Source organism: Octopus sinensis, linkage group LG25, assembly GCF_006345805.1.
Source record: "Octopus sinensis linkage group LG25, ASM634580v1, whole genome shotgun sequence".
Taxonomy (NCBI): domain Eukaryota; kingdom Metazoa; phylum Mollusca; class Cephalopoda; order Octopoda; family Octopodidae; genus Octopus; species Octopus sinensis.
Window position 1 is genome coordinate 2,313,929 of NC_043021.1, and position 18,218 is coordinate 2,332,146.

Sequence of the window (18,218 nt, forward strand, 5' to 3'; positions counted from 1 at the left end):
TTACAACAACTGAAGTCTTTGCTTTTAAGTGTTTACATATCTGACAGTTTCAAGTGTGTTAGCCTCATGACATAATTCTCCCATTCCGTCACACTCTCTCTCTCTCTAGCCTTTCTCTGTCTCTCCCTCTCTCTAGCTCTGTGGTGATGTTATATCTCTGTGCTTTTGTCTTTTTCAGATTTTTTGATATGAAACACAAGGACCATTACAAAATCTACAATCTGTAAGTATTCACTCGCTTTCCTCCTTCTCTTCTTTGTTGTGAAGCTAATTTCTTTCTTTCTTTCCTTTTTTGCTCTTGTCAGTTTCTGTTTCAATAAATCCACGGCACTAATCCTTTCCAGGCTTTCACATCTGGTTTCTCGAGCATTAAGTCAATGAAAAATACATCTCCCTCCTGGATAGGCTGCTAGACTTTCAAAGGCAGCTCTCTTTAGATTCAGCACTGCAAACCAAGCAAGATGTTGTTGTTGGCCCTGATCAATTAGATCTATGATCAAGGGCATTCCAGCCTTGACCAGCTTATATTTTTCTATCTCGAGACAATAATGCTAGACCATATTTTCAAATTTTCAAATGTGTCCTTTTCTGAGATGGTGGGATGTGGCTTGAAGGATTTTTGGCTGCTATTTCTAGCAGGTGAAGTAAACCTGCTTTATTTTGAGCAGTCGTGGGCAAAATGTGGCCTGCATGCAGGGAATTTCTGAATGGTGCACTTGAATGAAAAATTACCTTGAATTTTTTTAGCCGTGCAATCCACTTGATGATCAATCATGTTTTATGTGACCCATTCATTGAAAAAAAGTTGTCTGTGCCCTAATATTTTACCTGCTTTATGTACAGAGGGACAGATCAGGCCTATCACATCTACCCTACAACATCATTGTAAAATTAGACGGTCACATTGTCAAAATCTCACATCTATGAGATAATGCATGATTAATTGAAAACCAAGTGAATAAATAAGAATTACATTGGACAGAGTTAATCTGAATGCTGAAGAGTCAAACTGGCCATGTCTGGCCCAAATATTCTGGTCGTTTGATGTTCAAACTGACCATGTCTTATTTCTTTATTGCCCACAAGGGGCTAAACATAGAGGGGTCAAACAAGGACAGACAAACGGATTAAGTCGATTACATCGACCCCAGAGCAATCTTTGGTGTATAGGTTCCCCACCTGGACGGGACAGGCGAGCTGCAAGATGCAGGAGGAAAGAGCGAGAGAGGAAAGAGCCTTCTGCTGGAGATTAGGTGTTTCGCTGATAAACACACATATCATCCGGTCTGAGATTCGAACCCGCGATCCCTCGACTGTGAGTCTGCTGCTCTAACCACTAGGCCATGTGCTTCCATATATATATATCTTGTGATGAGAAATTCCTTGTCTCGGAATCTTGTGGTTGAGAAGTAAACTTCTGAACCACACAGCTGTGTCTGTGCCTCTCATATATATTTAAAGTTGTTAAAAGTGCTGAGAATTATTCTGGCTGTTGAGGTCCCGAGTTCAAATCATACTAAGGTCAGCTTTGTATTTTATGTGGGTGGGTGGGGGGGGTCTCTGGTTCTTCCCCCTTCAACCCAACCAATTTTAGAGACTTGCAGAAAAGATCTGAGGTGCTACTTAATCTTATCTAAGCATTAAAAAAACAGAGAGAAATGAAATTAGGGACACCCCCGGCCCCCACCTCATCCACACCTGTCCATGTGGGTAGCCTTAGTAGTCACTCCATCTTTTGTCACCGAGAGTGAGAAGGGACGTAACTCTATTTGACTCGTTATTTGCTGCAGATCTTTCGTTGTCGACCGGTTTGTGAAAGGAAAATGAGAACTCTCTCTCCTTTTATAACTGGTAAAAAAAAAATTTAAAAAAAGACCTAAGCAGGATCTAATGAAAGACACCACATCCATCTTGGCATAGAAAGAGGAACATAAAAGAAAATATTAATTTCCCAGGAAACAGTTTAAATATCAGAACTTCTTGATTCCATTTGTTTGTAAATGTCAAGTTCCATCATACACTACTACTACTACTACAACACACACACACTACCTGTGTGTGTGTGGTGTGTGTGTATATATATATATATATGTATGTATGTATATATGTATGTATGTATGTATGTATATATATATGTGTGTATATATATGTGTGTATATGTGTATATATGTGTGTGTATATGTTGTATATATGTATATATATATGTGTATGTATGTATATATATATGTGTGTGTATATATATATATATATATCAAGTCTTTTATTGTTTTCACTGGCTGTGGCTATGCTGGAGCACTGCCCACGATTTACTTCAGCAATTTTTCCTCAGTTTCATTACATTTAGAACTTATTTTATCAATCTCTATTTATCCACGAGCTAAAGCCATCTTAGGTACATAACTCAGTGGAGCATTGTTTTATTGACTATATGATGTTCCACCCACCCTCAGGACACACGCACACACAAATGATAGGCTTCCGCGTAGTCCCCCACCCCCCAAAAAAATTCCCTCCCAAGACATTGGAAAATCCTGTGGCTGATATAAAAAAAAAAGACGTACCTGAAGGTCCCAGTTGAGTGGTATCCAGAACTTTGTTGTAAATCGACTTCTTAAACATACATCTACACCTGAAATATATATATACACACACACACGAGGGTGAGTCAAAAAGTAATGGCGTTTTGTTTAGGACAGGTGTAATTACCAACACAGGAACATATGTCATACATCAAAATGAAGCCAGTCTTCTGTGGATCACATCCCTACTTCTCAACATTGTCACAGTTTCTCTCAATAGCAATGTTCCACCTTCGAATGAGAGCATGTATCCCGGCCCCGTAAAAGTCTGTTGACGTTCTTTGAGCCACTTCTTCACTACCTCCACACTCACCAGATTTAGCGCCTTCAGACTATCATCTCTTTGGCCCCATGAAAGAGGGTTTGAGAGGCAAACATTATTCCAGTGACGAGAAAGTGAAAACTGTAGTGAAGAAGTGGCTCAAAGAACAGTCAACAGAATTTTATGGGGCAGGGATGCATGGTCTCATTCGAAGGTGAGACATTGCTATTGAGAGAAATGATGACTATGTTGAGAAGTAGGGATGTGATCCACAGAGGACCGGCTTCATTTTGATGTATGATACATGTTCCTTTGTTGGTAATTATGCCTGTCCTAAAACAAAATGGCATTACTTTTTGACTCACCCTCGTGTGTGTGTGTGTGTATGTATGTATGTATAGGGTGAAGACTCCCTTCGGTCATGAATGACCATGGGATTGCACCTAGAAAGTTCCTTTCCAAAGCACAAGTCCAGGCAAGGTTGTTTATGGAAGACCAGCAGTCGCCCATGCATACCAGCCTCCTCCACTCCACGCCATTGATGTTATCCAAGGGAAAGGCAAAGGGGCCAATACAGCTTGGCACCAGTGACATCGCAACTCATTTCTACAGCTGAGTGAATTGGAGCAATATGAAATAGTGTCTTGCTCAAGAACACAACACAACTTGGTCTGGGAATTGAACTCACTGCTTCATGATTGTGAGCCTGGTGCTCTAACCACTGAGCAATGCACCTTCACTATACACACACACATATATAAAATATTGTATTGGCCAGACTATCAGATGTTGATATATGCTGTTGGCCAGGTGGGCAGTCCTAAGACGTATAAGACCAACATCACCTGGACATGACACCAGGTCGTCACAGCTGAGTGGAGCGGAGCGATGTGAAATGAAGTGTTTATGCTCAAGAACACAACATGCCCCATCAGCTTAGGAATGAAACCCCATTAGCTTGTGATTGTGAGTGCCCCATCATAGCCACAAGGCAAGTTGATCCCTTTATTGATAAACATCCAGGTGAAGGTAAAACACGGGCAGGGATTCAAACAGGCTGAGGTTTTGGGAGGGAAGCAGGAGAGGGAGGGGTTTCGCTTCCCTGCCACAATTCACTCTGTTTTTGATGTTGTTGTTGTCTTTGTCAGAAACTTTTATAGTTCTTTATTAATGCCATTTTTTCTTTTATTTCGTCATATCAACAGGTTCCTTGTCCTCTCAGGTGTGTACAGTGTGTATATATCTGTGCTTGTTTATATATGTATATATATATATATATATTTGTATATTGTATGTGTGTGTTTATGTATGTACTCACAAACATGCTTATGTATGAACATGTGTGTCTATCTATATATATATAATAATAATATTAGGGAGTAAATCCAAACTTACAGGGAAAAATTAGATTTAGGATTAAATCTAATTTCACAGTAGAATATCAATTAAATTAGAGATAAAACCACTATTAGGCAAATCAAACAGTGAAAAACAAACTAAAACATAAAAATAAAAATAATTTTTTTTTATTAAATATATATATAACTATCAAAAAATATTAAAAAGTTTAATATAAGATAAAAAGTAAAACCACTACGATCGTTTCATGCCCAAAACCTAACTGTCTCTTGTTTCTACAAAATGTAATTGTGTGTGTGTTTTATATATCTGTACATTTTCTTTGTTTTGTATGGATGTATTTCTGTGTTGTGTATACATGTGTGTATATTTGTATGTGTGTGTGTGTATGTACGTTTGTATCACTTCTTGTGTGTGTATTTTTCCATGCATTGTGTAGATATTTATGTTTGTTTTCCAGTTTCAGCTCTTGAGCTGTGGCCATGCTGGGGCAGTGTATATATATATATATGTTTGTATTCTCCTTGTGTGTGTTTCTGTTGTGTACACATGTATGTAAACGTGTATATATTATGTGTGTGTGTGTGTCTGTCTATATGTTTGTATCTACTTTGTGAATTTGTGTTGTGTGTGTGTAGTCAACAGATGAGATCCAGAGATTCTCCTTATAGAAGACCCTTAGTGCTCAGGTGATTCAAACTTAGGCTCTGATGTCTTTACAGGGGACCGATTCCACTGGATAAAGAATGGCTATAAGAGGGATCAAGTTGAGCAGATGTAGAGGCAATTATGCAGATAAACAAATATTATTATTTCTAAGTCTCTCTAAAAGAGACTATGGCAGCGGTACTGGATATTAATAGTTATCGCCAAGCTAACATGGCAAATACCCTGAAACCTGTCTGCAAATGCCTGACCAGCGAGGGGAAGCGGCTGAACTCCCCTGTTCAAAGGTTATAATGGACACAGGCTTGTGTGTCATATAGCTAGCTAGAGGCGATGGCCTCTTGGAGCTAATCAGTGGCAGCTTTAGTCATATATTTAAGGACTGCCATATTAGCTTGGCGATAACTGTTAATAACAAAATTAGATATATTAAAGATATAATATACAGTTTGGGTATGCATTACAAAATATGTGTATATACGATGCAAAAGCATCGTTTAACGTCCACTTTTCCATGCTTGCATGGGTTGGGAAGAGTTTGTGGAGGCAGATTTTCTACTTTCAGAATGCTCTTCCTGTCACCAACCTTCACCCGTTTCCAAGTAAAGGTTTATATTTATTTCCTCATGGCCAGACATGGTTTTTGGGGAATATTGGAAACAGACACTGCTTGCACGACAGTGACTCTTGTTTACAGCTGCCATGTGATGTGAAGGAAACAGACAGACACACACATGCACATGGAGGCTTTCTCTCTGTTTCTCTCTGCCAAATCCGCTCACAAGGATTCAGGGTGTCCTGGGACTGAACCTGGAACCATGTGGTTGGGAAGCAGACTTCTTACCACTCAGGCTCACACATGTGTGTGTATTTTTGTTTTTTGTGTGTGTGTTTGTGTATATACGTTGGTACTTTTTTTGTATGTGTGTATTTCTGTGTATATGTGTAGTTTTCTTTGTGTATGTGTGTGTATAAACAAGCACATTTGTCAGTCAGAAAATACACATATACACACACATTACACAGATGTGTGTGTGTGTGTATATATATATATATATATAGATAGATATAGATATGCATATACATACATACGTGTACATACATGTGTAAACCACAAAAAAGATACACACACGTACATGTACACACAAAAATTTGTGCACATACACACACACACATGCATAAACACATAAGGCTACAACTACCTGACACACACACACACACACACACACACACGCATACGACATCATTTGTTTGTTGTTTAATGATAATAAACCAATTACATTTGATACTCATAGCTTCTCAGAGAAAACGATGTGCCTCAGGTGAGGAGAATCTTTGTCACCTGAAGAATCACACAAAGTAAGAGGCTAAATAGCAACGCAATGAATCATCAGACACACACACACACACACACACACAAAGCCATAGTCCAGTATATGCACACACACACACAGATACACACATATGCATATATGTCCGGTATATACACACACACACAATGTTCAGTATACACACATGCTAGAGTTCAGTATATATATATATATATATATATATACACACACACACACACACACACACAAATACACACATGCATGCACACACTATAGTCTTGTATACACACACTTGGTATTTCTTTACAAAACATACATACACCCAATAGATCACTATGTGCACACACACACGTACACAATACATTAGTATACACACACATACACAACAGATTAAAACACACACACATACACAATAGATTCGTATACACACACACACACAATATACACAAACTCTGACACAATGGTCTTGTTTGATTTTATAATTTTATTCATTTGCGGTCCCTTAATCTCAGGCCCCATTTCTCAAGTGCATAAGATATTATTTACTATTTTTGTTGACTGTAATTTTAATGACACATTCTCGGGGGGTGGGGGATGTCTTCTGTAAAAACAGTTGCTGAGGGTGTCTCTGCTTCTCGGAGCATAAGAAGTTTTCTGGGGTTTTTTTCAAAGCTGTGGGGTAAAACTGCTTCCCAGTTAAAAGTAATAAAATTTGGAACGTATCCATTTGCTTTCATGTTCAGAGGGTTTTAACCCTTTTGTGACCAACCTGTCTGAGATTACCTGTAGTTTTTGGATGCAAACGTTTCCATTTGAAAGAGATCGAAATGAGAGCCTTCCATCAAAATTCCCTGTTGATTTGTGTCCTAAATACCACCTCAAACCCTTCAGCATTTAAAGCCGGCCATGTCTCATGTGAAAATATTCTGCCTGTTTTAAGTTAAAAACCAACCACATCTGGCCTCTCATACCTACCCTACAATGTCATTGTAAAAATAAACAATCACATCAATGAAATCTCAAAGCTAATAAGAGGTGGAAGAAAGGTGTTACAAGTTCAACATATTTTTTCTTTTATTCTGTTACTTGTTTCAGTCATTTGACTGCGGCCATGTTAGAGCACCACCTTTAGTCAAACAAATCAGCCCCAGGACTTATTCTTTTGTAAGCCTAGTACTTAATCTATCGGTCTTTACATTTGACAGAGTAATCTGAATGCTAAAGAGTTAATCCAGCCATATCCAGCCCAAATAGTCTACCTGTTTTATGTTCAAACAGACCAGATCTGGTCTCTCACACTTAACCTTAAATGTCATTCTAAAAATAATTACATCATTGAAATTTTAAAGCTACAAGATAATCCATGATTATCTATGATTAATCCATGAATGTGAATGAATGAGCATTACTTTTGACAGAATAATCCGAATGATAATGGGTTAATTGTAACAAAGATTGGTTATTAAATTCATTAATTATCAAAATTAACTGAAACAAATGCAGTGTGTTTCGGCAGGAATATAACAGCAAAACGGGCAGAACAGGTTTGTTTTAGAAGCGACCACATTGAATCTAGTGAGGTCAAAGATGTGCTCAATGAGAAGAAACAGCAGGTTCTTTAACAGCGCTGCCCATTTCCACTTGATATAATACACAAAGGTTGTCGTTGGCAGAAGCAGCAGCAGTGGCAGCGGCAGCAGCAGCAACAAGAGCTTTAGAAACCGTGATGACAAACCCTGCAGCCGTACTCCAACAACATAAAGAAACCACCCGCATTCGTTCGTTCGCAGTCTGCAAACGAGGGCAGATTTCTAGCATTCTGATGCCCCGCAGCAAACGATGGATGTGAATTGTCTGCATTCTTCGACAATTCTCTTTCGAAAGTTGTTGTTGTTGCTGTTGTTGTTGGTAATATCTTTAAAAAAAAAAAGAAGAAAAGCCTTTCTCCAGAGTTTAGTATTATTGATGGCTTTACCAAACAAACAAACAAACAAAAAAAGAAAGAAAAGAGAAATTTCTATTTTAGGGTGCAGGCATGGCTGTGTGGTTAAGGAGGTTGTCTTTGCAACCAGCTGGTTTCAGGGTTCAATTCCACCTATTGCGTAGCAGCTTGCACGTGTGTTTGTATTACAGCCCCAAGCCAACCAAAGCCTTGTTAGTGGATTTGGTAGACAGAAACTGAAAGAAGCCTGTTGTCATGCTAGTGTCCAACCCATACTAAGCATGGAACATGGATGTTAAATGACGACGGTGGCGATTGTGTGTGTGTGTGTGTCCTTGTCTTGATATTGTGTGACAGTTGTAAAATGATTGTCACTGTCATACAAGCAGTGTCGTTTGCTTTCCAATGCTCTGCAAAAACATGTCTGGCCATGAGGGAAGTATCACCTTGCTTGGAAACAAGAGTTGGCCACAGGAAGAGCATCCGGCTGCAGAAAACCTGCTTCAAATAAACTCCATCCAACCAATGCAAGTATAGAAAATTAGATGTTAAATGATGATGATGATGTATGGGGCTGATAAGAGACTGTGTAGCCGCAATATTCTATCTCTTTTATGTTGAAACTGGCCAGATCCAGCTTCTCACACTTACCCTTCAATGTCATTCTAAAAATAAACACACAATGCATGATGATTAATTCAAAACAATGTTAATAAACATCACATTTGTCAGAGTAATCTAAACACTAAAAGGTTTTCATCTAATTATGAAATGTTTGCATATAATTCTGAATAGGTTATATTATGAAATGTTTGTAGCAATTATGAAAAGTTTGCTAATAATTCTGACATATTGACAACGAATTAAGATGTGTTCCCTTCTTCTACTTTTTCTTCCCCCTTTCTGCTTACAGGTGTTCTGAACGCAAGTACGATGCCAATAAATTTCACAAGCGTGTTGCGTCTTTTCCATTTGATGACCATTGTCCACCTGAAGTGGAGCTTATCCGATCCTTCTGTCATGATCTTGACCAGTGGCTTTCAAAAGATGAACAAAATGTTGGCGCAATACATTGTAAAGCCGGAAAGGTAAGAGCTGGGTGCAGGAGTTCCATCCCTTCAATACCCACCCACCTGAAACCATCCCTGGTTCTGTGATACAAACATTGTTTTAACCCTTTCGTTACCATTTTTCTGTTGAGATGCTCTGTGTTTCTTTCAATTAATTTTAGATGTAACAAAGAATTTAGTAAAATGACTTAGTTATCATTAAGCTAGTGTTAGGAACATAAATTGTGACTAAGGTTTGGTGGAAGATTTTAATTCTAAACTTATGTAAACAAGGCATTTGTACAACAGAGCCAGAGGTGGTTTCAGCCGGGTTGGTATTGAAAGGGTTAAGGTGATCTAAAACCTTCCAGTAGAATTTTGTGGTTTACTAAATTATTTGAAACAAAAGCCGTGTATTTCAACAGAAATATGACAACAAATGGGTTAATTGCCACATCAGCTCTGGTCAAGCAGACTTCCAATCAAATGCATGCCAACTGTGGCCAACCCTACCTTGTTTTTATAATTTAATTTTATGAGTCAAGTACATCAACATCAAAATAATAATCAAATGGAAATTGTAGTTGTGATACCCGTGCTGGTGGCACATAAAAAATACTATCTGAACGTGGCCGATGCCAGCACTGCCTTCACTGGCGTCTGTGCCGGTGGCACGTAAAAAGCACCAACCGATCTTAGACATTGCTAGCCTCCCTCTGGCCCACTGCCAGATCAGACCAGAGCCTGGTGCAGCCTCCTGGCTTCCCAGACCCCGGTCGAACTGTCCAACCCATGCTAGCATGGAAAACGGACGTTAAACGATGTTGATATATTTATTTGTTTGATTTAGTGTGTAGAGGATTACATTAATTTTGTGTGTCCTTTCCCAAGATAACATGGAGATTTTGCTGTTATTTCTAGCAGGCTACGTAACTGCATAAGATAATGCATGGATTCATTCAAAACAATGTGAATAAGTATTACATTTGACATAGCAACCTGAATGCTGAGAGGCCAGCCATCCCTGAGCCAAATATTCTACCGTGCAAACCAGCCAGATCCAGCCTCTCACACCTACCCTACAATGCCATTCTAAAAACAAGCAATCGCTTCATCAAAATCTTGACGCTTTGAGTTTAATGCACAATTAATAGGAAACAATGGGAACAAAAAAGCCTTTGACAGAGTTATCTGGAGTTGAAACACTCACTTATCTCCCTTTGTATAGCATTTGTTGCTCTGTGTTTGTTTGTTGTTGCACTGATTCTAATCTGTTTTTTTTTGTTGTTTTTTTCTTTTTTCCTGTGGCTGCAGGGTAGAACAGGGGTGATGATTTGTTCCTACTTACTACACCGACAGAAATTCTGTAGTGCCAAAGAGGCATTAGATTTTTACGGAGACACTCGTACTTGTGATAAAAAGGTATGTAACCACTTTGCCGATATAGTTTAAAGCCTGATTCACACAGCACACCTGTGTATATGAACACACACGCACATAGGTGTGCTTGAATGTATATATATATATATAATATTGTTTATTCATTTTTGTACTTTTTCTGATCTAGTTATATGTTTTAAAAAATATATATTTTATCTTTTATTTATGATTTGGTTTATGTCTATCATTGTTTGAATTGCATAATAGTGGGTTTTTTCTCTCTAATTTATATATTATATATTTATATTGTGAAATTTGATTTAATACTAAGTTGAATTTTTCCCTGTAAGTTTGGAGTTATACTCCCTATTATTATTATTATATCTCACATAGATACACATATACTTACATACATTTACATGCTATTATACAGTCCATGAATAACCTTTACAGTTGGAAAAATTAAGAATAAAAGAACGAAAAGGATAATTCAGCAGAATTTATTGGAAAACATAGGCACTTAGCGGTTCGGCAAAAGAGACCGATAGAATAAGTACTGGGCTTACAAAGAATAAGTCCCGGGGTCGATTTGCTCGACTAAAGGCGGTGCTCCAGCATGGCCGCAGTCAAATGACTGAAACAAGTAAAAGAGTAAACAAATAAGATATTATTAGAGACATCAGAACTCGTTCATTTGGAGTTCACTGATTGCATGCAACCTGCTGAGCTATCTTTTTCTTTTTCAAATTGTAGAGGTAATTCCTGGACACCCTGAATACTTGTATGCTTACATTTACGAAAACATGCAACCATACATAAATACACACACTTCTCTTTCTTTGTCTCTTCTCATACATACATACTCACACTTTTATGCATACATTGACAAAAGTCTACAGGCGTTTCTGTGTATAGTTTCTGGAATACTGGTGGAAATTCTGTGCCATCATGGTCTTGTGGAAGGTTCTTGGCGGTTTTGCTCCAAACTTTGGTCCTGAAGAAAGAGGAAACGCGAGTAATAACCGACCCCTCCAAATCCTCATAATGTGAGGGTGACTTCCACTACACTGTCAATTGCTCTGTTAGAGATCCTGCATTTCTTAGAAGACTTCAACATTAACATTGCTGCAGCTGGGTCTTAACCAAGGTAGCGAAAAGAAATTATGTGTACTGATCAAATGTTTGTGTTGGACATCAGCTCCATCCTGCCACCAAATCAAATGGTTTCATGGTGTGCCACGTGTCAGATGTCAAAGTGATCGTAGAAACAACACGAGGTTAAATGTTTTGCTCAAGAGCACAAGGCACTGCTTAGTCCAGGAATTGAAACCACAATCTTACGATTGTGTGTTCAACACCTTGACCACTGGACCATATGCCCACACACACACACACACACACAGCTGTTCAAGAATTTGGACCTGGAGATCTCCATTTCCAACGACTTTGAGGGGCCACCTCCCAGTGGTGTCGGGCGTCAACGAAGAGCCCTCGACTACAATAAAATGACCAAAGTTTTTTTTTTTTTTCCCAAGGTCTGGGGTCTTCCACCCCTAAGCCCTAGACCATCACCTAATTACCCTTACCCGTCTTGTTGCCTAACAACAACAACAACACAACCCTATCTACAGCATATCTACACACAAACTGTCCTCTGTCTTACTGCTATGATATCTGAGACCTCATCTACCACCACCACCACCCACCAACCAACTGTAATCTTTCTCTCCCTTCCAGGGTGTAACGATCCCGAGTCAGAGACGTTATGTGGAATATTATGAATTTTTATTGAAAAACAGCATTGTTTATAAACCTGTAATACTGCTTTTACAAAATATACGTTTTGAAACTGTTCCAATGTTCACCAATGGATCCTGCTGTAAGTATAATTCTGCGTGCGTGTGTGTGTGTGTGTGTGGCAGATTGTATATATGTGTTGGGGTGGGTGGGTAGCAGATTGTGTTTGTTTGTTTGTATGTATGTATGTATGTATGTATATATATATAATGTCTTGTTGTTGAGATAGGTTCTCTTTCTTTCCTGATGAGAAGATTACATTATTTAACACCGTTTATTCCTTTGGAAAATAAACCAATGTTGTCTTCGAAACATATGTCGAAAGTAAAAGAATTCGAATAACACCTGCGTTCAACTCCATTTATTTACTTATGCTATACAAATTACTGCACATTAAACCTGGAGTTTCTACCTTTGAAAACGTTGCTACATCCTTGTTACTTGTGTGAAATTTGCTACCCTGGTAACTGTAAACAAAGAATAATTCATTCATCCATATATATATATATATATATATATATATATATATATATAAATAAATAAAAATATATATATATATATATAAAACAGAAGTAAAGAAAAGCGAGCAATATGTTTTAATAACCGTCCAACCCATGCTAGCATGGAAAACGGACGCTAAACGACGATGATGATGATGATTTAATATATTACAAATAAATATAGTTAACAGGTACAGTTGGCCCTTTAGAAATGAATAACTTGCTCTAGTAAAAATTCATTAACCATATCAATATTTTGTACTGATGGACAATTGATTCCAAACCTTAATCAAGTTCAAAAGTTTATGCCAGAAATGGCCAACCATTTTTTTTTTTAGCAGTGAGCCGTGTGAGACTTAACTCGTCACGAGTTGAACTGTACTATTAAGAAAACTAAAGGTAATCAGACTGACCATGCGGAAAGTGTCATGGGTCGCAGGTTACCTTTGACCGGTCAACTCTCTGGATGTCATTTTAAATGTTAAACACAAATTATCAATGAAAAATAATGAAAAAAGCATTTCATGTTAATACAAAAATTCTAAGAGAAAACAAAACAATATTAACGGGCACTCAGAACGCAAACCTCCGCCGAGACAACACCCAACGTCCTTGCAACAATTAGCCAGAGATGATTTTTAAAATGAGAATATCTGAAATAAACTTGACTGCTCTCACAAATGAGAATACGAAAAATGAACCCAGCCACAAAAAAAAAAAAAAAACGGAAAAATAATCCATAATCCATGTATATATGTGTGTGTGTGTGTGTGTGTATGTATCCAGTTTTGAAAATAATTTTAGAATCTTTGTCATCTTCTTCATTCACTTTGAACTGTACACTTCTGCTTCCTTGTTGAATTTCCGTCTTCTCTTTCCACTTTCAGCGCCATACTTTGTAATCTACCACTCCAAAATTAGATTGTGTGCCTCCCAAGTATATGAACAGGTGAAAAAAGGCATCTGTTTTTTTGATATGGAACTTCATAAGCAGCAGCCAGTCTGCAGTGATATAAAAATAGAATTTTTTAATAAGCCTAAACGAATGAAAAAGGTAAGACTTCCTGACCCTCAGTTTCTTCACCCCCCCTCCCCGTCAACCCATCGCCCATCCAAAGCATTTTCATATGTTTGTCCAAAACATCCATGCTTGTTTTTCAGATTTTTTTTAGTTATTAGAGATTAATTTGGTAATTTGGTTTAGTTGTCAGGTATGAGGTGATCATATGACCTCAGGTGTTGCACTCACAACGACAAGGCCACAGTTTCGATTCCTGGAGCAGGTGGTGCATTGTACTCTTGAATATCTTGTGTCTCCTCTGCGATCACTTCAATATCTGACCATGTGCCACACCGTACAACTGTACGGCACAAATATTACATTTTGGCAGAGTAATATGATGATCATCATCACCATCATCGTTTAAGGTCCGCTTTCCATGCTAGCATGGGTTGGACGATTTGACTGAGGTCTGGCGAACCAGATGGCTGCACCAGGCTCCAATCTTGATCTGGCAGAGTTTCTACAGCTGGATGCCCTTCCTAATGCCAACCACTCCGAGAGTGTAGTGGGTGCTTTTACATGCCACCTGCACAGGAGCCAGTCCAGCGGCACTGGCAACGACCTCGCTCGAATGTTTTTTTATGTGCCACCAGCACAAGTGCCAGTAATGGTGTTTTTAACATGGCATTGGCACGGAGGCCAGCTTGTTGCTCTGGCAACAATCTCACTCGGATGGTACTCTCAGCACTCCACTAGCACGGATGCCAGTCATCGAATTTGATTTCGATTTCGCTAAAATGATAATCTATTGTCTGGATTAATAGACAACAGATTAACCCTTTAGTGTTCATAATACTCTTGCCAGGTGTAATGCTTGTTTATTCACATTGTTTTGAATTAATCCTGCATCACTTGGTAGCTTTGAGATTTTGATGATGTGATTGTTCATTCTTAGAATGGCATTGATGGGTTGGTGTGACATACCAGCTCTGGCCAGTTTGAACATAGAAGAACAGGTTGAATGTTTGGTCCACATATGACTGGTATAAGTGCAGAAGGGGTTAAATCTACCATCTAAGAACTGTTGCATTCTCTTCATTAGGTTTGCTCAGCCAGTTTGTCTCCTTGGATCGATTCAAGGCTGTGGTAGGAGATACTTCCTCAGGGTGCCATACACTGGGATTGAAATGGCAACCCTATAGTTACAGAGCAAACTGCTTAACCACGTAGCCATGACTTCACCACTGCCTTTTATGCCTCGTATGCATGAGGCAGATGCTGGAAAGTTCCTGGCTTTAGATAAAAGGAAAAACAGGAGGATCAGTTATGATTTTATTCAACAGCGGTGGTGCCCCAGCATGGCCACGGCCTTCGGGCTAAAACATTTTTAAGGATTTATATTCCCCCTCTCAGATTCACACACTCATTGCAGCAGTCCTTCAGTTTTTCTAAGCCCTGTAAAAAAACTCAGAAGGTTGGGCCTTTCATTATATTCTTAAAGCCAGCATCTTTTCACACCACACCCTCATATCCTCCTTTCTTACCTCTCCTCAGTCTCCCATTCTCTCCCCCTCTCCTGTCCCTCCTTACACTGTATGAAGTAACACTTGTGTTGTTTTTTTCTTTTCTTTTTCAGGAGAAAATGTTTCATTTTTGGTTCAACACTTTCTTTGTACAAGACATTGAAGAAAGTTGGCGCCATAATAGAAACAGTTCGAATGGCCTAACTGACCAAGACGATGGCTGTCTCACACTGACCTTCACCAAGAACGACATAGATAAGGCCAACAAAGATAAAGCACACAAACTATTTAGCCCAAATTTTAAGGTCAGTCTGTCTCCCACTCTCTCACCCCCCACCCCACCCCCGTGCACAACACACGACCTTGTCCCCTTGGTCACTTTCCTGCTGTTTTTTTATCTGTTCACCCCCTGCACTTTTCCAGCAGAGGTGCAGACGTGGCTGTGTGGTAAGAAGTTCCCTTCCCAACCACTTGGTTTCAGGATCAGTGGAGACTCTGCAGCAATGCAAAAGGAAGTGTTGTGCTGAAGAAGGACCCAATACGTTGCCTAGTCTAGGAATCGAAACAACAATCTTACAATCAGGAGTCCAATACTTAACCACTAAGCCACCTGCCTCCTAGTTCCTCCCCTACATTTAGCCTGTGTATTCAGCAGCAAGATATAACCCAGGGCCCCCAGAACTTTTTGACCCCTCATCAACTCCCTGGCATGTACGACAAAATAAATAAGCAATAATAATAATTAAGTAGATGTGCATTTATTGACCCCTTGAATAGTTAGTTCCATTGACCCTGGGTGGGGCAATATTGACCACTTTGGAGATACCTGGTGTAACCAATGATCCCTCTTTTGAGCAATGCCACCTGCTTCTTCCCAGGTGATGCAAAGTTGCTTCAGATCTTTGAAATTAGCCTGCCGTGTATTTTTGGGGCTCCCTCTGGTGGTACCCATTTGTAAAGCTGCTCCTAGCCCAAATGCAAAAAGGAGACACCAGGCGAGCGAACTGTCACCAGAACCACTGAGGGAGTCACTCATGTGAGGAAAGCTACTGTTGCTACGGAAACGGTTGGAAGAATTGTCAATAATAACGATGACGACGGTAATTACAATAACCACACCAACAATGATGATCAAGGGTTCTCAACCAGGGTCCATGTAAAATTTTTGGGCATTCATGGATGCAGTATAGTAAATTGGGGATCTACCGTAATTTTTCAGGGACCACGAAAAAAATTGGTTTTATGTCCACAACACAAAATATTTTCACAATTTTTATACAATTCCTGATAATATTTTAATAATGAAAATAAACACCGAATGGCTATGGGGGTCCACCCAAGTAAAATGGGAACCAATGTGGGGGAAGGGTTGAGAAGCCCTCTTTTACTTGTTACAGTCATTTGACTGCAGCCATGCTGGAGCACCGCCTTTAGTCGAGCAACTCGACCCCAGGACTTATTCGTTGGAAGCCTAGTACTTATTCTATCGTTCTCTTTTGCCGAACTGCTAAGTTACGGGGACATAAACACACCAGCATCGGTTGTCAAGCAATGTTGGGGGGCACATACCCCGACACACAAACATATATATACACACACACACACATATATATATATATATATATATATACATATACACAAACACACATATACGTTGGGCTTCTTCCAGTTTCCGTCTACCAGATCCACTCACAAGGCTTTGGTCGGCCAGAGGCTATAGCGGAAGACACTAGCCCAAGGTGCCATGCAGTGGGACTGAACACATGACCATATGGTTGGTAGGCACTCCTGCCCATGATGATGATGATGATGATAATGTATTCTTGTATGACTAATTGACTTACCTGCTCTTTTTTTTTTTTTTTCTCTACATCAGGTGAAACTATACTTTAGTACATGTGATCAGAACACGACTTTTGACTCGGTGCCCATGAAGAGTAGAAGCACAGAGAACTTACCGTCCCACCAGACCAAGCACGATCCGACGCTGAATCCAAGCACGTCTAGCAACGTCCCACAGAGTCGCAGCGTCGTCAGCAGCATGAATACTCTAAGCATGAACGAGCGACCGGCAAACGTGTTCAACTCACATCGGCCGAACATGAGCACGAGTTCAAGCGTCGGGCTGGGCAGCGATGGCACATCCATCACGGGCAGCACAGATGCGATGTCGGCTGACAGCCTTAGCGACAACGACGAGGTGATCGACGAGAATCTATCGGACACTGAAAGCGACGATGAATGGGAGGGTTTGGAAACCACCCAGGTGTGATAATTAGTGGAGGTGAAACAGGAGCATTGTACAAATCCCATAACGATAAACAAGGAGTAAAAAAAAAAAAAAAGTTATAAATAATAATAATAATGACAATGATAAAATGAGAAGTTTATAAAAACAAAAAAAAAAAAACACCACAGAAACCGTTATTTGGCGGCAGTGAAATGTGCCAAAGTTAGCACAACCACTCACAGGTATGCGAAATATCTGAGTAGAGAGTGGATGGTCCAATTAAACAAAAAAAAAAAACAAAAACAAAAAACAAATATAAATACAAAACAAAACAAGGAAATAAGCAACAAAAAAGGAAGAAAAAAGAAATAATTTTTATTTTTAATTTTTAAAAAATTTTTAAAGCTAAAAAAAAAAAAATTTTTTTTCTCTTTTTTTTCCATTTTTGTTTTTTTGTAAAAAATATAATAATAATTCCTTATCCGACATATGTGTTTGTAGGTCGGACACAGCAGCATGTTATCTGAGTGTGTGTGTGTGTACGTATGTGTGTGTATGCGCGCACGTGTGTGTGTATATTAGAGAATGAGAGTGCAG

The 18,218-nt window shown here is 39.1% G+C and overlaps 1 protein-coding gene across 1 annotated transcript in view; it reads left to right on the forward strand.

The window, feature by feature from the left end:
* Nucleotides 1-17,935, forward strand: part of LOC115224373 (phosphatidylinositol 3,4,5-trisphosphate 3-phosphatase and dual-specificity protein phosphatase PTEN) — a 134,016-nt gene extending 116,081 nt beyond the window's left edge. Inside the window, exons 3-9 of the mRNA XM_029795256.2 lie at nucleotides 179-223; nucleotides 9,053-9,227; nucleotides 10,503-10,610; nucleotides 12,306-12,447; nucleotides 13,753-13,919; nucleotides 15,505-15,696; nucleotides 17,268-17,935. Coding sequence (XP_029651116.1) covers nucleotides 179-223; nucleotides 9,053-9,227; nucleotides 10,503-10,610; nucleotides 12,306-12,447; nucleotides 13,753-13,919; nucleotides 15,505-15,696; nucleotides 17,268-17,663 — 1,225 coding nt within the window. The 3' untranslated portion in view covers nucleotides 17,664-17,935. The remainder of the gene's footprint in view (nucleotides 1-178; nucleotides 224-9,052; nucleotides 9,228-10,502; nucleotides 10,611-12,305; nucleotides 12,448-13,752; nucleotides 13,920-15,504; nucleotides 15,697-17,267) is intronic.
* Nucleotides 17,936-18,218: the final 283 nt, after the last annotated feature.